The 25,535-nt window shown below is 43.6% G+C and overlaps 6 protein-coding genes across 6 annotated transcripts; 4 read left to right on the top strand and 2 right to left on the bottom strand.

Annotated features, from left to right (window-relative positions):
• Window positions 1–802: 802 nt before the first annotated feature.
• Window positions 803–3,645, top strand: MELLADRAFT_90035 (uncharacterized protein; the record flags this gene model as incomplete). Its single annotated transcript, XM_007413053.1, has 3 exons — window positions 803–1,132; window positions 1,218–1,522; window positions 1,608–3,645. The coding sequence occupies 3 exons, from the start codon at window positions 803–805 to the stop codon at window positions 3,643–3,645; spliced, it is 2,673 nt and encodes an 890-aa protein (XP_007413115.1).
• Window positions 3,646–11,519: 7,874 nt separating this feature from the next.
• On the top strand, window positions 11,520–13,340 carry MELLADRAFT_109156 (uncharacterized protein; the record flags this gene model as incomplete). The annotated part of the gene is made up of 7 exons (XM_007413054.1): window positions 11,520–11,808; window positions 11,885–12,008; window positions 12,114–12,375; window positions 12,472–12,658; window positions 12,739–12,780; window positions 12,838–13,147; window positions 13,220–13,340. The coding sequence occupies 7 exons, from the start codon at window positions 11,520–11,522 to the stop codon at window positions 13,338–13,340; spliced, it is 1,335 nt and encodes a 444-aa protein (XP_007413116.1).
• Window positions 13,341–14,223: 883 nt separating this feature from the next.
• Window positions 14,224–16,651, bottom strand: MELLADRAFT_117290 (uncharacterized protein; the record flags this gene model as incomplete). Its single annotated transcript, XM_007413011.1, has 6 exons — window positions 14,224–14,788; window positions 14,896–15,050; window positions 15,200–15,679; window positions 15,759–16,088; window positions 16,177–16,261; window positions 16,345–16,651. 6 exons carry the CDS (start codon window positions 16,637–16,639, stop codon window positions 14,472–14,474), a joined length of 1,662 nt encoding a protein of 553 aa, XP_007413073.1.
• Window positions 16,652–16,861: 210 nt separating this feature from the next.
• On the top strand, window positions 16,862–17,812 carry MELLADRAFT_90033 (uncharacterized protein; the record flags this gene model as incomplete). Its single annotated transcript, XM_007413055.1, has 4 exons — window positions 16,862–17,147; window positions 17,216–17,473; window positions 17,520–17,669; window positions 17,736–17,812. 4 exons carry the CDS (start codon window positions 16,862–16,864, stop codon window positions 17,810–17,812), a joined length of 771 nt encoding a protein of 256 aa, XP_007413117.1.
• A 4,566-nt stretch (window positions 17,813–22,378) lies between these two features.
• Window positions 22,379–24,305, bottom strand: MELLADRAFT_65472 (uncharacterized protein; the record flags this gene model as incomplete). The annotated part of the gene is made up of 6 exons (XM_007413010.1): window positions 22,379–22,760; window positions 22,838–23,069; window positions 23,148–23,460; window positions 23,550–23,950; window positions 24,008–24,031; window positions 24,155–24,305. 6 exons carry the CDS (start codon window positions 24,303–24,305, stop codon window positions 22,379–22,381), a joined length of 1,503 nt encoding a protein of 500 aa, XP_007413072.1.
• Window positions 24,298–25,235, top strand: MELLADRAFT_109152 (uncharacterized protein; the record flags this gene model as incomplete). The annotated part of the gene is made up of 4 exons (XM_007413056.1): window positions 24,298–24,497; window positions 24,574–24,703; window positions 24,778–25,055; window positions 25,133–25,235. The coding sequence occupies 4 exons, from the start codon at window positions 24,298–24,300 to the stop codon at window positions 25,233–25,235; spliced, it is 711 nt and encodes a 236-aa protein (XP_007413118.1).
• Between the last annotated feature and the right edge of the window lie 300 nt (window positions 25,236–25,535).

The following is a 25,535-nucleotide window of genomic DNA, read 5'->3' as shown; positions in this document are numbered from 1 at the left end:
CTGTAAATTCGAGATTCACACCAATTTCTTATTTGCCTTATAACTTTTTACATACACCTCCGTTACTAATGATTTAAAGATTTTAAATTCTGTAATCCACTCTTCTGCGTTGAATGAGCCATCTACCAACTTTATCTGACGTCATTTGACGTATGTAATTAGCTGAAAACCTCCATTTTGCACGGAATTCACCCATTTTCTTCACTTTTCACAGCTGATACTCTCTTTTTCTTGCTCATGTAATATGTCATCATCTTCTATAACCTTAAAAATCCCGAAAAATCCTCTTGGCAACCTTAATTTCCACTACTACCACCATTACATATGTAAACTACACGCATAACCCTTGTTTACCAACTTCAAAAAGATGCCTTTTCCCTAATAACTTTTGTTCCTCCTTATCAACCTTCAAGATTAAAATTGTCATAGTATAATATAATGTTGTCCTTTCATATTCTAACCTCATAATACCCATAACTTTATTTTAAATAAGCTAAAACCCATTTTCCAACTTTTACACCTATATTTTCAAATTTTTCTTATCTTTTCTTTTTCTGTCTTTTTGTAATAACTTTGTAAGTAAACTATGTTGATCTTAATAATAATTTTGAAATAAGATGACATAATAATGATCTAATAAGTATACATAAGCCTCTAAGAGCTTCAATTGATCTGAAAACCTGAATTTTGAATTCTCTGCTATATTGAAGTTTGCTAATAAATTGATAAAGTAAAAGATGATTAATTTTCTTGCTTGATATTGTAAATAGATCACCACAACGGTTACCTATTAACCACGTCGATGTACAACGAGAAACTCCCGCGCTGGATACCGATCTTACTGTCGTGGCTTGGAGGACTGTCAACCTTACACTACAAGACTCATTTCGCCACTCTGTTCAAACAAATCCAGAAGACTGATCTATCAGACAGAGAAAAAAGGCGCCTGGTCAAACAGGTTGTGGATTTTTCTGCCGCTCAGAAAAATGGATTCATTGATGCATACATGGAGGTATTCAACGTGCATGATCGAAAAATAGCCTTTTCGAAGTTGCACGGCTGCGAACAGCATTATCAACAGGCGGTCACTCGTATTTTGAAAAATCACAAAGTTGTGAAGGTTAATATGGTGGTAGGTTACCTTTCTTATGTCTTTAATTACCTTCGTTATTGTCTTTATGTATTTCATCTAATTGTTCTCTACCTTGGACACGCAGGGTACTTGGAAGAAACTGTGTCAAGAGCTTCTTCTCCCGGATGAACCTGGACTTCCGAATCTTGACCAAAGACTCAAAGACTTGCGACGATTATTTCCATTGGCGAAAAAGTGGATCGATTGGTGGTACGCGGCGGATGTCCAAGCCATTCTCTTCCCTGCGCATAAGCGTATTCCTGAAGATGACCCGCCATTGCCTGAAGAAGAATCCGATGACAAAGGAGAGGCTCAACCACGCCGCTGCGCGGATTTACCCAAAACGACCAATGCGCAGGAATCCTTACACCGAGTCTATTACATGCTCTGGTGCGTCTTTGTCATACCTTGTTGACCTCATCAAATGTGAACTGTAACAATTATTAATAATTGTTATATCTTGGGTTATTGTTAGTGATGGCAAGTGTGGGATCATCGGCGGGATGATTCAACTGTTTGCCTTTGTATCAAGTTTAGAGCGCGACTACGAGGCACGATGCAAAGGCATCGCAGTAACTTACGGTTCCAGCAATCAAAATTGGCAAGATGTTGTTACGTCTTTAGGCATGGCCAAACCCACTAAACGCCGATATGTTGCAAATGACGGCCGTGCACCGGATACCACCCAAGAACTGCTTGATGGTGCCAATGCTAAATCCGGAAAACCGTCCAAGAAGAAAGGTCCTGGACGTCCTCGAGGTTCCCAGAACGTCAATCGAAGTGCTTTGACGACATACAAGTCTTATACGTCAGGCACAACCATTGGAACACTGAATCGATGCTGGCAGACTGCCACGCTGGAATCCCTCTACGCTCTTTGGGGTCCACTTTGGAGTGACCACACACACGTCAATGGGACATCTTTGCCCACGATAATCATTCAACATTTCACCGGACGTTGCGATGGTGAAATGAATGAAGGGAAACACCTCGGCAGTTTATTGAAACGAGGCCAGAACATCATAAACAAAGCCATTCAAGCTCTCAAACCGGAGTCTTACACGTCCGACAAGTTTTGTTCTGCCAATGGATTCATGGACATGATAGTCGAACACCCGCACACAAGGCCTCTTTTTGCTATCAACGTGACTAAGACCTTGATATGCCATTGCAACAGCGCTCACAATCGAGCTACAACTCGATCTTTGGGTGGTTTCCGTCTTTTCCCCTCGATATTCAGGGAGTCTGTGGTTGCTTATGGTCAACTGGACCTATTGCTAGAAGAATTATTCACTGAAGGTGTCCTCACCGAACCCGGCCTTGTATGCCGACAATGTCATCCAATTACGAAAGGCCAGGAGGAAGAGGACCCAACAATGTATGATCAACGTATGAAGATTGAACATACATCCTTACCTTTGCATCTCTACTTTCTCATGGACAACGTCATGGCTTTAGATACCAAGGAAAGAGGACATTACATGGGCGAGTCCAACTGGCCCGCGCGTATAGTAGTTGGTGAAGCCCAATATCAGATGGTCACCCGTGGATTCTGGGGTGGCAATCATTATTGGTGCCAAGTGGTGCGCTCAGTTGAAGGCGTTTTGGGCGTATGGCATTACGACGAGCTCAAGAATGCAGGATTTGCTCAGCTAATATCCCGCGACGTAGACAGCATTTCTGGGTGTATTGCTGACACCGGCTGGACATGTTACACGCGGGTTCCATTCAAAGCTGAATCTATCAAGATCAAACAAGCCCTTCTGGACATGATGAAGAAGTTTCCAACCCGTCACCTCTCAATCCCTTTCACATTGCCTACCAGCACGATGCCATTTGGAGGAGGCCTTCCTTCTCTCACTGACGACGGCCTTTTAACCAACGCCTTACCCGAAGAGGCTTCTTTGCCAGTTGGTACTGATGCTAATGCTGATGAAGAACACCTCAACGACAACGAGGACGTTCTCTACGACACACTCAATGTTCTCTACAATACCGACGAGCCTCTGAGCAATAATGACGAGCCTCTCGACCTCAAATTCGGACCTCTTGATCATGTGGGTGTCATACAAACCGAAGACGCCGACGTGGAGGTTGATGAGCTATCTCATCAACCTTCTGAGGAACTCGAGACGCCTTTGAACCCTGTCAAATTGAGGATCAAGTTGGCCATACCAAATTCAAATTTGAATTCGTCAAATTTCGATGAGGACCTTGCACCACCAGTAGCCTCCACAGACGTCCAACCACGTAATGTCCCTTCCTTAACTAGTTTTCATGGTTCTTTGCAGGACACTGACTTGTTCCCAATGCTGCATACAGGTACCAAGCGCACGCGCAATGCTACAAACAAGTCTGATCCCTCACAAGCGGAAGACAGCTCTGCAGCGGCTAAACGAAAGGCTGCAGCTGATAAGCGCAAGGCTACAGCTGATAAGCGCAAAGCTGCAGCTGCAAAGGGGCGCCAGGCTGCGGCGGAGAACCGCGAGCGGCTTAAGAAGTTGAGGGAATAGTGATTTGTCTTTTTTTTGTTCTTTCTATGTTATGAAAGAACTTCTTTTTCTTTCCTGTATGCCTGTGCGTCGACTATAAACCCATACAAATGTTTCTTGTGCGCTTATCTCCCGTGTTTTTGTTCTCAAGTCTGCGTAAAGTTTTCGGTGCAAAAATCAATTTAGGCGTGCCGATGTTACATTTTTGCACATGACCTGCTTACACAGACACACCCGGTGTAAATTTTGGGGGTGCAAAATTGTACTTTGCCTGTCTAATCTCAAATTTTACACCGTTTTTTTTTACACCGCCATATCATGTGTAAAGAAATCAGTGTAAAATTCAACCTTACCACCGGCCACATGACTTTTGCACTGGAATTTTTACACTGAATTTTATTACACCGAGATAAAAAATACAAGACAAGTGTAAAATTCTAAGAACCCAACCCTGTTTTGGAATTTTACACTGACTCGATTTTACACATGATGTTTCGGTGGAAAAGAGTCGGTGTAAAATTCCCCCTCCCCGTATTTAATGGCTACAAAATTCAACAATACCCCCACGAAATTTACTTTTGCGTATGTTTTTTTTTGCGGAGCAAATTGGTTGCAAAAGTTCAACCGTAAAATTCGAAAAAGCCCCATCTGTGTACTACTTTTGCGGGACAATTTTTCCGAACCTTTTTTTTACATGCATTTAAAATTATTAAATGTCTGTAAAATTGAAGAATACCTAGGTATTTTCGAATTTTACGACATATACAATTTGCGAACATTGATCATTGCAAATCAAAGTTCGCAAAATTCTACGATCCCATACTATAGTTTTTTATTTTCCCTCTGGCCCTCCCTCTCCATGATAATTTGCTCCACATCAGTTTTTTTTGTTAATTTTTTTTTACTTCTTTACATACAGTTTTGTAGTGGCCCCCCCACGGATGTTTGCTTTTGGCAGATCTCTTTGGTCTCTTTTCAGATACAAAACACAAATCAGACCTCAGGTTGTCCTGTGTCCAAAAATTTGACTCGCCGATTTTCATTACCCCGCTGCCAAACCAATTCCCCATTTGTGCACTGGAAGATCAATCCCGGCCTTGGATTGGGACCGTTGCCTGTATCTCTGTTGCCTCATTTCACGAACCACACAAGCTGTGGTGATGTAGGTTCAAATTCAACCAAATTTCCAATCCGACCAAAGCTTTCAAGGTCCAAGAGCGACCGACTTGGTAAAAGAGCCTTGCTTGACCCCGTCCGTCAAGATATTGCAATATCTGACTAACTTATTAGCCTCCAAGTCAATAGTCCAAATAAGTCGGAGTTCTTGATGATGTTGTTGTTTTGAAGGTCTATTGTTCTAACTGGTGAGGTAAGCTTTCTTTTTATATAATCTGTTTGAACCTTGATCATTCAACCGAAAACCCACGAAGTCAAGATACAGGGGTTGAAAATCAATTACATTGGTAAAGAAGAGTTGTTTGAGATAAAGTAAGCTTGGATTCGATAAAGAAAAGGAAACTCAAGCCGAGCCCTGAAACCGACGTCCCTTGGGTTACCCGGAAACCAACCCGCCGGTTGCGGTTTTGGTTAGGCTTTTTGACCCCCTGATACATCGGTTAACCCAACGGTTTTGGAAGCCGGGGGGTTTTTAGAAAGTACCCAACCCACGGGTAACCCGTGGCTTTTGAGCAAACAAATTGATTTCAAACTAATGGAAAGAGTACAACAAAACAACAGTGAAGTTGTAACCCCGTGAAGAAAGTGGTGAAAAAGAAAGAATAAAAAAATAAAATTAGAAAACAAAAAATTTATGATGAAAATTGAGTTGTGAATGTCAATCATCATCGATTACAATCTGATTGTTGGTTGAGTTAAGTTTATGAGGGAAATACATAGGCCCAAAGAGGCGGAACCACTCTTTAAGACACAAAAGAATCTCCACACTTGCAGGAGATAAAGAAGCTCGTTGAGGTCCTATGATACGCTTCATCTTACTAAAAGCTCCCTCAGATGGAGTGCTAGTAGCAGGAATGGTGAGGTACATCTTTGCCATCTTGGCAAGTCCTGGTAGGGAGTCCTCTTTCCCTTTCCAAAAAGATAATACATCCCCCCGATGTCGATCACAATCACCTAAATAGCGATGAATTTCACTCTTGATAGTGTTGTATATGGTAGGTTCATCGCTTCCGTAGATGGCTTCGGCAAAGCGATTTGGGTTTGCCTTTGTTTTCTTGACTTCGGAGCTTGGAGGAACAGAGGAAAATGCGGATGCCATATTGATGAACTGTTGCTTGAAGTTGTGGGGAGTCATGCCGTAGTTCATAAAGAAGTCTGCTCGATCCTAGATAAATTCTTCTTGGTCAATAATCATCACTAATTGTTGATAAGTAGAGATTTGCCTACCTCAAAAAACTTCATCTTCAGGCAAGGGTTTAGAATCATTGCACAAACGGGTGCTGGTTTTTTAGTGCTTGTTTGAAGTACTCTTCCAGCTTATTCAGCATGTCCTTGGCAGCTGGTATAAGCTGAGTGTGGTCATACTTTTCCTTGACCTGAAGTAAGAGAAATTGAACAATAAATATGATATTACTTGGAGTGAAATGAATAGTTGAGATCACGTACCTTCATCAAACCATCAATGATGACTGTATAAATAGGAATTACTTCATGCATTGTAGGGTATCGTCTTTGACATAACATATCGGTAGCCTCACTGAGAGGCTCAAGGAAGTTGCACATTTGCTGAACGTAGCCCCACTCTAACTGGGATAATGCAAACTTGAGGGCTTCTCGCCGTTCACAAAACTTGATGCAGGCCTCTTTCAATCAAAGTGCATGTTTAAGCATTAGGTATGACGAGTTCCATCGGGTTGAGACATCAATCATCAACCTATTGGCTCGACCAGCCGTTGTCGAAGTTTGAGATTGATGATTAACATCTTCATCGGGGTTTGATGGTGTGCGGTACTGGAAGAACTCGGCAGCATCTTTGTCTAGTTGAGCTTCAATATCTTTGTCGTCATCTTCATTTGCATCGAGTTGTTTGGTTGCATTTCAATCATCAAATTGATTGTTGATTTCACCATCATCTGAATCTGAATCTTGAAGGAGAGTTATCACCTTTGCAAAGTTCTGACTTTGTTGAGGGGTTTTTCGAGTGTACATTGCAAGTCCGTGTATACGAGCATAGATGGTGTTGAGCTTGACAGAGGTGTTGTCAGGAGAGTCCACAATATTCATTAACGATGGCGGTAGGGTTTCTTTGTCTTCGATCGAGGTGTCTCCAAAAAGCTTGAGGCCTTGCTTGGCGGCTAAGTTGATGACATGAGTGCAGCATCCCAAGAGCTGATTCTCGGAAAAGTTGATGTTGGGTTCTTCCAAAAGCAATCGTCCAATCTTGACGTTCACGCTGGCATTATCGGCAGTCATGCCCGCTACCTTCCAGCCCAGATTGTATTCCCGGATATACTTGCCAATAATCTCAACAAAGTTATTGGCATCGTGGGCACCTAGATAGCAGAGACAGGTAGATAGTTTAGTCAGAAACAATCTATTAAGAAAAAAAAGATGTACAAAAAAAGACTTACCTTCAATATTGGGCATTCCAATTACACTGGGAAAATGTAGTATTTTTCCCAAGTGAAAGATGATTGACCTGAAGGACAAACAAAATTGAAAAAGGTGGAATTTTGCATTCATTCTGCATGTGCATTAAAACTGCATTTTTCTGCATTGATGCTGCATTTTTTTTCATTAATGGTGCATTAATGGTGCATTTTTATGCATTAACATAGCATTTTTAATCATTTTTGACATTAATTCTAATCATTTTGCGTAGCCAAAAAATACTACATCTGTGCAGTGTTACGATGTCCATGAGCTTCCAATCTTTAGTGATGAAGTGGCTAGTGATTCCCAAGAACCCGTGATGATTAGGTGAGGTCCACACGGCTTGCGTTAAGGCTACATAGTCGCTTCAATCAAAATACTCGGACTGAATAAAGTTCTTGTAGTGGTTATAAACTTTGCTGCAGTGCTGAGCAATCGCATGTCGTTGCACTAGCATTCCACTAGTTTGACCGTTGACCAATTGAAGAAGGTCTCTGAAAGATGGTCGGTTGACTATGGCATAGGGGAGATCGCAATCGGATATGAAGTAGGTGAGCGCAGTCTTGAGAGTCTCCCTATTGAGAATTTCCTATCAAGTACCAAGAGAAAGAAACAAGGAAAGAAAAAATATTAGAAGGATGAATCAAATGAGTTGGTAGAGAGAGTATTCATGACTCACCGGATTCCCAATCACGCTTTTCTTGAAGTAACCAACAACACTCGATTGGTTCTTTGCTGGCCCATCCTCGTAAATCTTATGCTTACTCTTCAAGTGAGCAGCCATCGATCTTGTACTTCCATAGATATCTTCCTTCATCTGTGTGCCACAGGGTTTTCCAGTCTTGGGGTCGATTACTTTGCATAAGTTGTGACCGGTGCCTTTGGTAGCGCCCTTGACCTTCGTAAAGTGACTCCAGACATAGCTGACTTGTTTCCGTTTGACGGATGAACCATCATCACAAGTGTCTGAACGGCCGGAGGGGGCTGGGGTATAAGCGGGAGTAGATGCAACAGAAGACATGGATAACATATCAATAGTTGGATGGATGGTATCGGTGAGGTGGTTTGGAATCTCCATCGGTTTGATGCAAGGATTCTGGCCGAACATGAAAGAACTATTGAATATTGATTTTTTTTTCTTTTCTCCGTGATTGGGCCCCGCAAACAATCGGGTTTACCCGCGGGGCCCCGGAAAATTCGGGTTTACCTCGGTTACCCGGGTTCAGGACCGGGGGTGGTCTAGAGCACCGGGTTTTTCTTACTTTTGCTCGGGACCGGGACCGGGACCGGGTACACTCAAAGTTACCAGTTTTTGGACCGGGTAGGTGACTACCCGGGTTTTTTGGTTCGGGGCTCAGCTTGAAAGGAAACAACGGTAAAGAGCAAAGTGAACCTTTTGATCATGTCATCATTTTGATCATGTCATCATGATCACAAGTGCGTATGATGTAACAAAGAAATACCAGCACACATGAATAAGCCATATGGCTTATTCATTAATATCTCAATTGCCTATTTACACTTGCTTCAGTGTGCTCGTATTTTGAGAGACCTCACCAGATCTCCTGCCTTAGCAGAAAAAACCATGACAACTCTAATCCAAGATTGTAGACATTTTGAGCAACACCAACCGGCGAAGTGACCGGGCAAAGAACCAACCGGTTACGCTTGACATATAGCACTATAGTCAATCCTAGTCAATCACGCACGCGACGCTTGACAAGAACACTCTAGAACACTACCTTTTACTTGAGCTGTGGGGGCAAACTTTGGTCATACTTTCTGAATTCGACTGTAGGTGTTCAAACCTCAAAATCAATTCATGCAAGTTTTGTGCAAGTTCTGTGCAAGATATGAATAGAACTTGCACGGATCTTGCACAAAACTTGCAAGAGTCGGTCTCGCACGGTTTTTGCACGGTTTGGAACACAATAACTCGGGTTGTCAAAAAAATTAATGTGCAAGATTAGTGCAAGAAATCTTGCACGGATCTTGCACGGATCTTGCACGTTGGTCTTGCACAGTTCTTGCACAGGTTTGAACACCCCTAACTTAACAAAGTCCCTCCGAGGCTTGACACCCTGTCAATCAACAAGTTGAATCAGGAATGTCTGCACCGGAGGGACTTACGCCTAATGTCCGCTTTTTGGCCTGAGGGCTAAGAAAATCTTTGCGGGAGAAATCTTATTTATCCCTTTTCTGTGAGCACACCGAGGAACATCGACCCTCCTTGGAATAGGACATGCGGGAGGTCTGGCTACACATTGTACAAGTCGAATCATCGACATCCGCCCATTCCTTCTCGAGATATTTGGGAAATGAGTTGAAAATGTCTTTAGTAATGATTTTTGTAAAGCCATAACCCTATCCCGCACGTGGAGGAAGTGGGAAGAGTTGCTGAGCCGAGGGAGTGGGATACCTAATGCTGTCATCCGCCAAAATAAGCTTGCTAGCTCTGCAATGGGAATAAGTCCCCTGACTTAATGTAGCTACATATAAAGACAACACCAATTCCTTGTTGAATATTTCGAGAAGTAAATGGTGGAGGGTGATGGTTCGACTTGTACGATGTGTAGCCAGACCTCCCGCATGTCTGATTCCAAGGAGGGTCGATGTTCCTCGGTGTGCACACATTGAAGGGATAAATAAGATTCCACCCGCAACAATATTCTTAGCCCTCAGGCCGAAAAGCAGACATTAGGTGTAAGAGCATCTCCAACGCAGTCGGTATCTGTAAAACTCATACACATCCGAATTGGGCCTGCTGAAGAAGTACAGCAGGCTGTATTCGTTTTTGAGAATTGACTACCTCCAACGCGCACCTGAGGTGCCTCAGCATGAGCCCCGTTTCCCGCGGGCTCGGGGATCTCCGGCTTCCGTACCGTCGGTACGGTGCCTCGGGCTAGGTATCTCAGCCCCCCGGCACCGTACCGACTCCGACGGAGCGGGGACCGGGCAAGAGTATGAGGATCCCCGGTTTTTATCGGGGAACCGAGCTATAGCAGAGAGCTGTAGAATCGAGGGCAGATAGGGAGAAATGAAAGGTGAGGAAGGCCTCGTAACAACTCATACATCAGTATAAGGAATCAAATACAATGAAATACCTGTACGAAACAGTAGAATATCAGCCGGAACTTGCTCGTGAAGCAGATTTATGAATTTTTTTGATCTAGCAAGCTCTACCGACTAACACTCGACGGGGAACCGACGGGGAACCGATATTTCGGTAGGCCCCCGATTTTCGGTGGCGGGGGGCGGTCTGAAGACGTACATGAAGATCCCCGACGGGGAGGGGTCGGCTCGCACATCCGAATTGGGCCTGCTGAAGAAGTACAGCAGGCTGTATTCGTTTTTGAGAATTGACTACCTCCAACGCGCACCTGAGGTGCCCCCACCCAAGGTTATGCGGCTGCCGTAAATGCCAGATACTTATCTTCCAAGTTGATAATAAGATGCCATCAATCACAATCGATGATGTGATCATCGATTGTGATCAACTGAATGCGGGAATAAGATTACCACGTTCGTCCAATACGCGGCAACTCTGACATTCCTCTGTCATTCTCCAAACGTCAAATTTTTCCTAGCGATTTCGAGAACTTGACACGAGAGAACCGCGAAGCTGAAAACGAGGGATCACACACATGGCAACTTGTGACAAATCATGTGCGCGCTGGAGGTTGGTTTTTGTGGCCAAACCGCTAAACGTAAATTACAGCTTACGTTTATGTCTAAATGGCTACGTTAAACTTACGTTTACAGAGTCGCGTTGGAGATGCTCTAAGTCCCTCATGCTGCGACATGCGGATTCAACTTGCTTGAATGACAGCTGTCGCAGCATCGAGGGACTTTGTTAAGTTAGGAACACCCTAATTGCTCACGAAAGTGGAAGACGTTCATCGCTGCCCATAGAACTTAGACGAACCAGAGGAACCAGACCTGCCAGTTGACAATAGTTGACAGCAGGGACCTATGAGTTCCCCGGTGTATAGGTTAGGGGTCCCACGCAAGACCACGCAGCATTCTTTGGCAATCGGTAAAACAAGTCTCCCTTTGAGACAGGTGTTGTGAGACCTGTTCCCAGTGTCCACACATTGATTCACGTCCTGACCCCTTTCACGTCATCACGGCCGTACACGAATTTTTCGGCGAGCCTGTACGAAAAGGTATCTCAGTGCGCTGGAAAGCACACTATGCCCACATTCGAACCCGTCCATCTTATCATAAATAGCGTCATCTAATAAATCCTGGCCGCTCAACCAACCCCGCCGCTTCATCTTTCGAAAATGGCAATGGCGACATCCATAACTCCTTACCTGTTTACAGTGCCGTTGGCATTGCAGGCCTTCTGGCGACATCCGTATTACACGAACAGCAAGGCGGCAAGCGCAGCACGGGTGTTACTCATGCCAGCGACAATATACTTAGCATTGACAAGCAATCTTGATCGACACTTCGAGCCTCGTGACAAGAACTTCCATGTTAATTTTACAATCAGTTCCTTCCTCACAGTGCATATCGTATGTCTTGCAATACAACTCGGGCTCTCACAGGACCCTCCCCTGCCAGTATCTAGTAAGCATTGGTATCACAATTCTACCTTCCAGAAACACGCTCTTATACATGCACATTGTCGCAACAAAACCTTTAGATAAGCTCAAAGCCGAGGAAAAGATGGGTAAAGATAATCCACAAAAATTGTCATCACGTATCGACGTACAATCAGCCCCTTCATGGGGTGACTTGATCAAGTTTACTGTTTGGTTACTTACTAGGTATGTTGCTATGCTGTCCTAGACATATTCCAATTCCAATTCCAAAAACCCGAGAAAATGACTGGATTACGAAAAGTTGAATTTCTTCCTTCTGCTCTCAATCAGCCCTCGGTTTGTTGGAACTACTTGGGCTCCTCCAAAATCTGTTTTACCTCCTGCTCCCAAGCTGTCCATGTGGGATTTCTTTATAAAGACCATGAAGAATACTTTGAAGCATCACTTTATGTTTGTATCATGGTGGTTTGTGGGCGTCATGATTACACAGCATCCGCAGGGATGCTATGGTTTTCTGACCCAAGAATGCGGGCTACCAGAGGGTCGCTTATTGAAGATCTTAGCTCCGTACCTCAATGGAATACCTTTCGCAGTCAGTTGATTTTCACCTGATGTAAAGTATCTCAAGCTGCCTGGAATTTTTCTCAACAAATCATGTTCTCTTTAACTTTGAAATATTTATGTACAGTTTGCTACGTGGCTTACCGTAGAAAATTTGTGTAACTTGGCGACACTTGCAGATCTAGCAGTATATTGCTTTGGTCCTCGGATCTTACCGAAGACGCTTGCACCAGGTCCATTCGATAGCACACTCTACTCACCCATCTATCCCAACCTTTGGGGGCAATCCAGCATAGCTGAGTTTTGGTCCAAAGGTGAATTTTTCAGGCTTTCGTCTAGGCGGTCTGGTGGATGCGAATACTGGCTGACGACAATTATGCGTCAATCAAAATAGGATGGCACGCTGCACTTCGTCGCGATATTGTCTTTTGTGTGGGTGCGCCGGTTGCACGCCTGTTCTCCCCCTTTGGGCGAACTCTCAGTACATTCGTAGGTAACACCAGCGCAATGCTTTTCAGTGCCTTCTTTCATGAATATGGTAAATATTGTTCATACCTCGTAATTACCTATGGTTACATATGCAAGTGGATTGCTCATACTTTGCTTTTTTCAGTTGTGATATCTTCTGCTCCTGCCCCGGATCCAACATGGGGTACTGCCAAATGTTGGATATACAGTGCGGCTGCAGTCGGTTTTGAGTATCTGTTTACCGTGGTCACGGGCAAGAGAGTAGGCGGAGGTTTAGGAAAGGTATGGACCTACAGCGTCCTATTTACTCTACAACTGCATACCATCAGTAAATGGTAAGCCAGGAAAATGAAAATCAGAATGAATAACTTTTGGAACTGAAATGATTGATACACCTTTCTTGCCAGGTTGGAATTTGGTCTTGGACAAGCAGGGATTGTCCCAGTTTCTCTTTGGACATGGCATAGATATGTGATTCCCTTTGGGCCTTCTCTTCCTGAATCTTGGATATTCCAAACACAGTCATAAAGCATGCAAGTCAAGCGTATTAAAGTTACTCGTTTTTGAAATGATATCCTACGGCGATTCACTGTGACTGTTCTGGAATCTGACCAACCTTTTTTCCATCTTTGTCTCTTCCTTAATCGTTTTTTTAAAGCTCATGTCTCTTAATTATTTTTTAAACCTCATGTCTCTTAATGACTTTTTACATCTCATGTCTCTTAATGCCTTTTTTACATCTCATGTCTCGCATCATTTTCTTTCAAGCAATCTGCATTGTTGTGCCTGTCACATTTATCATTTTCACTTTCAAATTAACGCTCACCGAGATAATTCAAGAGATATGATCAACAAGACTTGTTGACGTTTCTGTTTTACTGCCTTACTTCTAACCCCTCTTTGAGTGTGCAACAAGCAGAGAAGGACTTTGTGTAGTTTAGGTATTCAGAGAAAAATGAGATTCAATTGAATGAGTTTCCAATTGCTCACTACATACTACTATTGCATAGTTGTCGGCTGGTCATTGATCTCCTTTAAAGACTGGTGATACCACTGGATTCAGACTTCGAGTTTCTCTCCAAGGGTTCAGTTCCATTAAGATTCATCCGCCGCTTCCTGATACGACAATCCTAAAACTGTGATCGGAACTCTTGTGCAGCAGTCTTTTCCTCTAGGGAGAATGATTCTTTAATCCCTTGGGTTCCTTGATGCGACAAATGTCTCCACAATTGTCTCCACAATTCTACAGCTGTTTCAAAGCCAAATGTTCCGGTTGTTATTTTCGAATTTTTGTTTTTCATATCCGTGGTCTTCAATCTGGTACTAGTAGGCAGAGCGTGGAAAGGGCTGATGAACAGTTGCTGTCTAATCTCGTATCTTTCACCAAGTTGTCTACGAATAAGCCCACTTCAACCCTTCAATGTGAAATATCATCTGGAGATATTTACATTATCCCATTTCATTGATAATACTTCCTGAAACTAGTATAAAACACCATTTGAAAAAAACCGCTGTTACAAAAAACAATTTAATACACATTTGCAACAAAAAAAATTACATGTAAAATCGATATATAAAAAGGAACACCCCTAAAACTTAAAGGAAACAAAACATCACTTGGAAAAGAATACGACAAGATCCACAAACTGTTTGACTGATTCATTTACGACCTTTCCCAATCGTTAAATATCCTTCATCATCATCAACTTTAGTCAAAGGACTAGAAGTCAAAGTTGGCGGTCGCGGTAAAGCAGTCACTGATATGCTACGATCAGGAGTATGAGGGTCAACGAGTTGAGAGATGATTCCTCTGATCAAGGATGGCATCTTTTCAGGTGCATGGACAAAACAATGCATCAACATTGCCGTACCTGCGCTACCGAGCGCTAATTCGCCAAAAGGCATACTCTTAACTAGATTTTGAGATTTGAGTACACCCCAAGCTGAACTGATTGCCTTAGGAGCACAATAAAGGGCTAAGGATATCATACCATATTGATTGAAGGATAGTATATGAAAAGATGCCGACACAAGTGAGCTTCTCTACGAGTATATTCTGAGAATTAAGCTTAAAGAGACTTACCAAGTTCACCTCGTCTACGGGGATCTTCCCAAAGTAAAGCCAAGGAAGTTGCAAAACCGGCAATAGCGAAATTAGTTGAACCTCGAATATGCCACCCTTTCCATTCGTACAATCTTGAAGGAATACAAAGAGAATGTAATATGATAACCACAAAGCTACCAAGGAAAAGAGCAGATGAGATGGATTTCTTGGCGAGTGAGTAAAGGAATCGGATAGGGCTGTGAGAATGGTGGGCAATAAGATAAATGGTCACCTCAAGATATGAGAGATTCTAATGTAAACTAAGCAAAAGCAAAACACGTACGATTTCATGACTACTTTGCTTCTAAACAGAAGCGCTGGTATAAGGTGGAGGATAGCATAGGTGGGTAGCATTGATTTGAAGGCAATCCCAGCTCGGATCAAGTTGCTCTGGAAGCAATTATCGTACAGTGGATGGTTGAGATGACAAGGTGCAAAAGGCTCTTTATAGGGAGAAGGCAGACTGAGCCAAGCTTCAAGTCGACGCTCATTTCCCAAGCTGCGTGGGGAACTTCTTTCGAGGACTTGTTTGATCATGGTCATATCCTTTAGTGATCCACGATTAAGATGTCCATGAAGATAAAGGAATTGGGCGTCGAGTCTTCCCACACGTCGAATCCAATGCCAATACCATGCTGGTAGCGTCTCTGGCTCCATCACGAAGGCAGACATGATCTGTGCATTTGAAATCGCAAAGAGAAGCAAATCACCATAGGCAAAGTTTTTTATCAATGGTCGATGTTTTGCTAGCGTGTAAAGTCCTCTTCGGCAACATAGCGTACATGGATCAAAAGAGTTGCGGTAAGCAAGAATCTGTGCATCGTTTGATAATCAGGACTCACCGGCACAGCACATTGGGAGCCAGGTTGATACGTTCTTCCTTTGTCTGAGCCAGAAGTGCTAGCCCAGACACACCTCCAGCAATGGAGGCAGCCCACGTGGATAAGAACTCCATCAATTTATGGGCTGTAGGATTGTCCTTTCTGAAGATAGTTTTAGATTCATCGATTCCTGGTGTTCGAGCCTCTGGGCGCGGCTTTCGAGAGAGTTTCAGAAGTGAAGTATAAGTTAAAGTCCATATAGCCGAATACAATGCTAGAAAGGTGGCCAATCGAAGCGTGGTAGCTTTCATGAATTCAGACGTGATCACCTGTAACAGCGGTCTTTTTTCACTGATAGGTAAAATACTCCAAATATCAGAAGACAGTTGATGTAGACGTCATGATGCCGAGGGAACGCACAAGTCTTCGCAACACGTACCCTCTTTTTGCGGCACGATTCTTTCTCAAAAGTGCAAACGCCAATGAACCACTGCCGATGACCCCCTGCACAGAGAAGAACACGACTAAAGATCATAAGAGGGCGATGTCAGGATAGATTCAAACAGCAGGATAGGTGGTTCCAAAGGTCTTGAAGAAAGTGACCAACATATCCATTTTTTGATCGCAATCTGTAAGATCTGCTGGGGAGAATGTTCAGGAGTAGCATTCCCAATGAAGGAGGTACGTCTCTTGGGCAAACCAATCTTTCGAAGCTGGTTTGCTGATGCGAGATTCCGTTGAAGTCTATCGAGGGCTTGTTGAGATGCTGAACGTATGGAGATAGATAGATTGGAAGGAATAGGTGAACCAAGACTTGATCTACAATTCATCTGGATGCCTTTCTCATGAGTTACCGGTGGTTCGGTTGGGGTAGCTTGATCGATATCAGTTTCTCGAGACATTCTTAAATGGGATCCGTGATAAATACCTTGAGTAAAGCATCTGGAAAAGCAGTGAGCTGTGAAATTGAACGTTCGGGACCGACGGTATATCGAAGTTGTACATATGTAAAGTACCTGTAACTTCATTTCCTCAGTTTAGTTGAGGAACCTACGATTTTTATTTACCACCTTCATTCAAATTTCATTCATCAGCAAACAGGCCTACCAAGTCCGTCCATACCCATGACAATTCAAGACAAATATTCAAAGGCTAACTCTCGCCGTTATCGAGCTACACATGGAGGAATTCAATCAAATCGTGCAAAGAATCAAGCTGCATCATCTAATACAGTCTCCAATGATACTGAAAAGTTTCCCGCACTCAAAAAAGATGATGAAACCAAAGCGGAAGATGATGAAAATCAGGAGATAGAACCAGAAGAGGAAGAGGAAGACCAAAACTACGCTCGTCGTCGGATTGATACAAATCTGGATAGATATCATGAACCCGAACCTGAGCCTGACGCAGGTTCATTTCAAGACCTTTGGAATCTGTACCTCTGTGATCTATTTGCTGATCAAGTGTGTCTTGTTTAGAGCCCGAACCTGAGGTCGATTTAAGCGAATTTCTCAGGAAACAAGCTGCTTGTTTGACGACAGCACCAATACCATTGGCACCTGAAGAGGATGATGACGACGTCGATCATGCCTTCTCTCATCTCTTCCTTCAACCTAGAAAGATTCACAACCTACGACAATTGTCCGCGGAGGAAGCTTCTGAACTTTCTCAACTTGACGACGAACGTAAAAAGGCGGATGCTAGTCGAGGTATGCTGTACTTGATCGTCAAATCAGGTGTTCAACCTCCTCTCGTTAACTTTGGATCCAATAATCATCACAGAATTACGTGCGCGTTTCTCGGGTAAAGATGTAAAAGCTCGATCAAAAGCACCAGCTAGGAGGTTAGCCAAACATCAACAAGGCAGCACAGCTGCGTCTGTATCGAAAGACTCTGGCGAGGGGGACCGAGCAACTGCACTTGTTGGGCCGTGTCAGTAATTTGACCGTTTTGCACTTGATCCAGAATTCCAGCTAAGATGTGAATTGTCAAAATTAGTGGATGACGAAGCGTTCCTGGACGAGGTTCTGGGTGACTCTTCGGGGACGTATGGGAACATCCGGCGAAAGAAATGAAGGATGATAATTGGTCACAAGTCAAGCAAAATCAGGAGACCGGATAAGTGTGATGTATGGCATCTTCGAACTTCGAGTAAAAGCTCCATTGCATCGTATTAGAATGTGAAAGATGTTTGTGAGCTCCGCTTCTCTTACTCGCCATGAGAAAAACTCATTCTCATCTTCTTCATATCTAACTAGGAACGTTCTGTTGCGATGCATACACCCCATGATCATGGTTTGATTGATTGTATGATTGTATTCTCAATGTAAAGCAAACACCAAGATGGTACCCATTCCCAATGCACATGATGACCTCCATTTACTTCCATTTCAGCAGGATCTGGAACTTCCATAAAATAAGGGATGGGACCTTATCTTGAGTGGTAGCAGAGGTGGGCGCGCCTGACTTGGCGCCGGGCGCTACTTTTTTCCTAAGGGTACGAGAGGTGCACAGAAAGGCATTTATGAGGGACAAGAAACAAGACATTTTTTGTATGTACATGGGGTGCCTTTTCACTCAATATTGAAGAGTGAGATTATCAGCACTCTACTTTTTGGTGTAATCTTCATCTTCAGTGTCTGACTTGCAAAAGTTGAACTTTGTGTGGCATTGTTGTGGCAAATGTTGAATGCTTTAAATTCATTCCATTTGGCATGGCTGGGAGAGGCTCAAGCCATGTCTGTTTTGGTACCATAGTAGACAGGTCAATGAGTGAATATTCAATCACTGGAGATCAATAGTGTGGCAACTCCTTCCAAGTGGGTGTGAGAAAGGGCACAGGTTGGCTTTTCTGACCTATTTAGCTTCAAGGGTGACCTTTATATTTGAGAAAAAGATTGCACCTGGGCATGCCATGCCTGCCACCTGATATCAGAGAGCTATGTCACCTTAACTAGGTTCCATTTGCCTTGTTTTTGTGTGCATAGAAATTATGCCCAGCACTTGAGTCACAGGCTATAATGGCCAAGATTTACTGGACAGGTAGTTGGGCTTTCATGACACACACTGGAAGACCATTACCATGACATCATCACCTTTTCAAATATATCAAGTCTAGGAGAAGGGCTATGCCATACTACCAAGTGATTTTGTTTGGTAAATCATAAGGTCTAATAAAGGACATGTTAGGCAACTTGCAGGATGTACTTTCTGTGCCAGAATCCAAGACTGAATGGTATATTTTTGCATCTCCAGCCTCACATTGGGGGAGGGTAGAAAAAGATGTGCAAAAAAGTACTGACAGTGCCCACAAAACCTGAAAAAAATTGGTGCACCCAGCTCCTGTGGTGGGTCTTTAGGGGTTGGTTCACAAGGTTTGGTCTGAGAAGGGGAAATTGGTGGGAATATCTCTCACTTTCAAATCCCTGTATAACCTCCATTTATTATGTGTATCCAGGCGATCACATTAAGAAGCATGATAAGCATTGCTCAGTGCAAAAGAACAACTTGCTTACCATGAGTCTGACCTACAGCAATTTGCTGCCTGCAAGAGCCAGTGACACCCAGGCATGGTCCCGTTCCCAGGCCCAATGTGTGGGTTCACAAAGACCACACACCCAATATCACCCCAGCTGTATTGTAAATGTACAATGTACAGATTGGTCACACCAATGTTGAAAGAAGTGTTTGAAGCTTAAAATTCAACTGTCCTACAGCTGAAACTCTCTGAAGCATGTCTGATAGCATGTCTTGGGTAGGTGTCATGACTTACTAGAGTTCAAATTGGTATGCAGTATGATGGCTTTGCAGGGAACATGTCAGAACAAATGAGAGCAGTGAGATATGAGAGGCTTCAGAGCATTGGCCAAAATGAAACAAAATTGGCCTGCGGTTGGTAAAGCCTAGCCCCAGCATGATTGCTCTGCAGAATCAAAATTTGATATCATATTCAAGGAACTCAAAACTCAGCCTGAGCCCCAAAACCGATGCCCCAAGGGTTCCCTGAACCCCGAGCCCTCAGGGTGCGGGTTTGGTCACCTTTTTTGGGACCCCAGTACATCGGGGGCCTGTAGGGTTTAGGGGTGGGGGGGCCTAGTTCTCAAACCCCTGATCTTATCTGCGGGGACCCCTGGCTTCCCGCAGGTTTTAGGCCTCCAGGACAGGGGTCGGGGGGGCCTTCTGGAAGCCGAGTTTTGATCGGTTTGGGTAGGGTTTGGGCGCAGGGGAGCCTACTGGGTATCGGTTTGGGGTGCGGGTAGGCCATTACCTGTGTTTTTCGGGTTGGGGCTCAGGCTGACTCAAAACCCAAAGATAGCAATATTCAAAGGATCCAATAATCTGGCGCATACATAGTTCTTTTTGAATGAAACTGTGCTTTGCATTTCATTGAGATACAGTTACAGGACTCAAAACAATTTGGTTTGAGCCACCTTTTTTTGGAAACCTAATTTCAAATTATCATTCTTTTGGGGAAAATGAATTGTACAGAAATTTATGAAAAAATTCACAAAAATAGCCCCACCAGAAAAACAACCTTGATTCTATGGTTTTGACAACTTTTTGAAAAAGGTTGTTTGAACCTAATTGTTTTGATTACCATGAGTAACAAATTATGAACTGACTCAAGGTACTTTGAGTACCCTAATTGTAACCTACCCATACCTAATGTACCAAGGTATCATGATGAATTTATGGGGGAATGAAGGGGTAAAACCTTTGCATAATTGTTGACTTTGAAGAGGAAAAAAAGTTCAAGTTTTCAAAAAAAAACCTTGAGTTTTTCCTAAGGTGGCCAAGTTTTTCAAAAAGTCGCCAGTTTTTTTAAAAAAAACAACAAGGTTCCAAAAAAAAGTGTACTTGAAGAGTCACAGATACCAAGTTTGGAGACAGTAAGACATAACTCTTCCAGATTGAGGTCAATCAGTTTGTGTCACAACTAGTGTTGTCATAAGTTACTTCCAGTAAGTGTGCAAGGCTCCAGAAAGTAAAGGTTGCAAATGAAAATGAAGAGGAATTTGATGATTCAGTAAATCTTGCTGAAACAACACTGGTTTCAACAAAGCAATATCTATAGCAGCAGCTGGAATTGGTTTGGAAGCTACCAAGTATTTTAAGGTGTTCCAATTCACTGATAATGGACAATGGCCAGTTTTAATATTGACCAATCAATGGTGATCAAAGAAGTGATGTTGAGCTATATCATATCTCTACTGAGATATCAAACATGACTTTCTGTGACTTTTTTGGAAACTTTTTTTTTGAAAACTTGTTGACTTATCAAAAAAACTCAGTGAATTTTTGAAACACTTGGTCACTTTCAACTTGCTATGTACTTGCCTTTACCAACTTGTATTCTGGCTTGAACATAGATACTCATCTTAGCTAAGGAAGCATTTGGTTACTGGATGTGCACAAAATTGCCTGGTTTCAGTATGTCATAATTATGGTACTTGACAGGGGAGACTCCAAATGAGGGATTCAATCAAGTCAAGCATAGGGGGCTTGTACTACCAACAAAAGCACCTTATATATGAAACTCCTAGGTGGCCTCAGATAGCAATTGCATGGGGAAAATGAAATCCAAGCAGTTGGATCAAGGAATTGGGCCAAGAAATAGTCTTCCATCAAAGCTTTTGACAGAGTCAAAGGTCATCTCAACCCCAGGAAGCATTGGATTTTTGTATACCTGGCATGCTTGCTGACAGTGTGGTCATCCTTTCCCTTCCACAGACCTCCTATGAGTCTTGAGGTTGTCCACACAGATACAAAGTCATCACACATATTGTGGCCCCTGATAGGGCTTGATTGGTTACATACCCAATCACAGGGAACAAGCTTTCAAACAAAATTCTTGTGGCCTTTACCACAAGCAGGTCTCTCCAGTCAGGTGGTGGGCGCGTCACAAGGCGCGCCTGCCCAGGCGCGCCGGGTGCATCAAACATTTCTCAAAACAGGGGGTGGCGCGCCCATACGCAAGACTTGGATAATCTGAAGTGTAGGAGGTCTTCTTGGGCCTAATCTTGGGCTAGAGGAAGCCTATGAAATTGTAATTCTGGTCCGTTTGACTTTCAAGGCGGAGAAAGCCCTACAGATGAGCTCATCTGAGTCGGAGACGCTTAAACTAGTTCTTGAACAAAAACTTTCAGTGATTCTTATCTTGAAAGTGTGGTCATACTGACTTGAAACAGCTTTTCTCACATCCCCATTTGTGTTTGAGCTTCATCACAGCCTTGATTGCTGTTTCTGTGAAGATTTTTTCATGTTTTTAATGTTTTTTTGCTTCAAAGGCGCGCCCACACGCCCCCTGGTATTTGGGCGCGTCCCGGACAATGGATCCTGCGCCTGGGCGCGCCCCTGTCTGCAAATCCGCGCCCACCACCTGACGAGTCTCCAGGATTGACATCCAGCCCATCCTGTATATAGTATCCGGACGCAAAGCCTGAGTTATTTTGGACCCATGATGATCTAGGCATCAATGCTGCATATCATACCAGAATACAAGCCAATCTTGTCACCAAAACTTCGGTATACACCCTGTTCTATCTCACAAACTACTTTGCAAGGCAGGAAGATCTCATATGCCCCCACATACATCGACATGGATATAGATCCGGATTGAACAAGAAAAGTCAAACGTTACTTCATTCAAGTGTGTGAGGATAAGTCACAATTTGTTCCAGTTCTCGAATCGCATCTCTTGGTTCCCGATATCGAATGAATAAGCCTTGTAAGCTAGCCATACTAAACGAACCACCATTCTTAAAGACACTCATCAGCCTGCTTTCCATTTCCTCTCGGATTCCACCACTAGTATCCTCATAGAACTTCACAAAGAGTTCCATGGCTTGAGGAAGTGTGGCGTTACCGACTAAGACAGAGAGATCTATCCGACCTGGACGGATGAGGGCTGGATCCAGTTTGCCGACGTGATTGGTGGTCATGAAGATAAGCCGTTGCGAGGTTGAAGAAGTGACTCCATCGATCGCATTCAATAAACCTGAGAAGGTCACGTTGATCTTCATCCTGTTTTGCCCGGGAGCAACATATATAGAGTCAAGAGGGAATTTCTAGAACTGGAATTATTCACTTGGACAACTCACTGTTCGGTGCCGTTACGACCGAGAAATGCTGCATCCACGTCCTCCAACAATACCACACTACGCTCAGGGACGTTGGTCAATAGATGATTGAGTTTATCATCACTCAAGCCACGTTCCGACAGGTTAAGGACACAAATATGATAGTTGAGATGTCCCGCAAGTGCGAAAATGAATGAGGATTTTCCCGAGCCGGGTGGGCCGTGAAGTAGGTATCCACGCCGATATGGGATGCCTGTTACAAAAATCGGTGTTAGCTCACATGAGACTTAGCTGACAGGATGACACTAGTAAGGAGTGTTTCTTAACCTACCTCGCTCAGCATACCATTTGGCTCTACCCATGAAATCCTCAATATCACGTACGAGGTTTTCTTTCACACCCTGATCAAGCACAACACTGGTGATCGGTCTCTTGGTTCTGGGTTGCCCAAAAGGTTTCCATTCAGCGCCCCAAGCAGTATAAATGACAATCCTGCCCTCTTCAGTTTTCATTGAAACTGTTTTAGCTTCCGATAAAAGTTGGACGAGTAGATGTCGATCTCGTGCGAGTGTAGTGAGCATGAGTGTTTCCCAAGGTGTACCGGAATTTAGATCGATTAGTTTTCCATCGCGTTCCCGTTTGACCTGAGATTCGTGAGCGACGAGAGGTGAATTGGTATATGACATAGAAGCGAACACGCAGGTAAAGGTGGATGATTGGGAGTCGGTCCCACCTGGAACCAGGCTCGCTGGAACTTGAAGTAATGGTTCCCAGGCCCGGGCACCAGTGAAAAGGTAACCTGGTGAGACCCATCCGGCGTTTGTCGGTAGCTTGTCTCTGCTGCGAGCTGATTAGTGGTTGATTTAGAGCGGGCTTGTTGAGACATCCAGTTGAGGAACCATAGATAGGATCGATCTTTTGAGGAAATTTCCAGAGTCACGAGTAATCTACGTTGTGCCAAGGTCGCTAGGAGGGTAGAGGTGCGCTTAAGAGCTGTGAGGCCGACACCGAGACCCTGTAAAAAAGAGCCTTGGCATGTGTGAACACTTCGGAAGAATATCGATTGTAGGAGAGTGAAGGCAGACCATGAGACCGAATCCAGCGGAGAAATACGGGCTGATTGGGACCAAAAGGCTAGTCAGAATTTCCAAGTTTGAAGACTAGAATGTCGTGAAAAAGTAAAAAACTCACTTTTCTGAAAAAATGCTATCAAAGCTAAATGGCGAATTAACATGAGTAACATCTTGTTTCAGAAGACTTGGTTTGCTGGAATCCATGTTTTGTTGAATATTTTTGGTGTTGGTCAAAAGATTCTTTCGATCGATTGGACTCACTCACTCCTTCGGGTGGGGGCCTTAGCCGGGTACGGTGTGCTGCGCAGTGCCGGATACCCCAGTCGATGATCAGGATACCCGACAATCATCAATGCGTCATAGGATCGACGGTTGAATGGAACGAATGGAACGCATAAACAACACAAGATGGCCATCGACAAGATGGAGCGCTTGTCTCGACTCTTGTCGACCACTTCCGGCACTGATAAATGTTTAATGTTGATTCAATATTCGACTCTTCTCTTGAGCAGGATCGATCATCGAACCTCAAAAGTTGCTATCGGCTCCAAAGGCCTACCTCAGCGGTTCGGTGCACTGAGTGGAGTGATTTCAGAGGCAAGGACAACGTAAGAGCGAAATGAGCGAAAAAAGATATACGCAGGCGAGTAATTGTGACTGAACCTCATATCCTTTGATGTTTAGTATCCGGCTTTTGGACCTTGTCGCGGTGGTTCAGTGGTGGAGGTCTTTGAAAGGGTCACGAGGATCGGTTGTGTCTCGAATTCTGGATATCGAGCGCCTGGAAGTGCTCTCAATGCTAGTCTACTACCCAGTTGAGCAACTGATGCAACTCGTGCATGTCCAAGCTATGAGGAATGCTGAACTCGGCATCATTTGCCTTTACAGTTGGAACACATTTATTTCCTGACAGCTAAAAGCGTTTTACCATTCTCAACTCGAATATCATCAAAGGCTTCGCTGTACTCGTGTAGAGCTTGGGCTACCTATACTTTCTTACACCTGTCTTATCTGTGGCATTGCATTCGACAACTTAATCAAGAAGAAGACCAGTATATGAAACAAGATGTTGAAAAAAAGGACAGACAGAAATATCATGAACAAAGGGCAGCATTGATGAATGGAGTGATGATCAATCTGGCATATGCCCCTTTGACTTTGCATTGGTATGATGCTATTCTTGGGTTCCTGTATGAGTTTGTTGACTGACCTATCTGGTCTCTGTTGCTGCTTCCTCTCGCAGGTCACTAAGTCAAGGCTTATACAAGTCAGAGTCTATCACGGCGCTATGTGGAATCGCCGCCGCAATTGGTCAGTTGAGGGCAGCATGGAAAGCCTCAGCGTGAAGAAAATGATTTCAAACTATCATCAGCCTCATTTCCTATCTGGACTACCAAATTGCGTTTGTTCACTAATTCCTTCTGCCCTGTCAAATGATATGAGCAGCAGCAAAGTCTAGAGGTATCCAGTATTTTGTATCATGATGAGAGATGTGGTACTGTTGAAGCCAGTCTGTAAGACATCAAAACAAGTATGGTTGTAGCTACCCTCTGTATTTTTAAATGGCTTTACATGGTGGTGTGTTGTGCCTTGATGGGAATTAGTATACCAGTGCAGTGAATATATATAGTTGGATATTCAGTCAT

This window comes from Melampsora larici-populina, assembly GCF_000204055.1.
Source record: "Melampsora larici-populina 98AG31 unplaced genomic scaffold MELLAscaffold_34, whole genome shotgun sequence".
NCBI classification, from domain to species: Eukaryota; Fungi; Basidiomycota; class Pucciniomycetes; order Pucciniales; family Melampsoraceae; genus Melampsora; species Melampsora laricis-populina.
The sequence above is the reverse complement of the archived record's forward strand: the minus strand, read 5'-3'. Positions and strand labels throughout refer to the sequence as shown.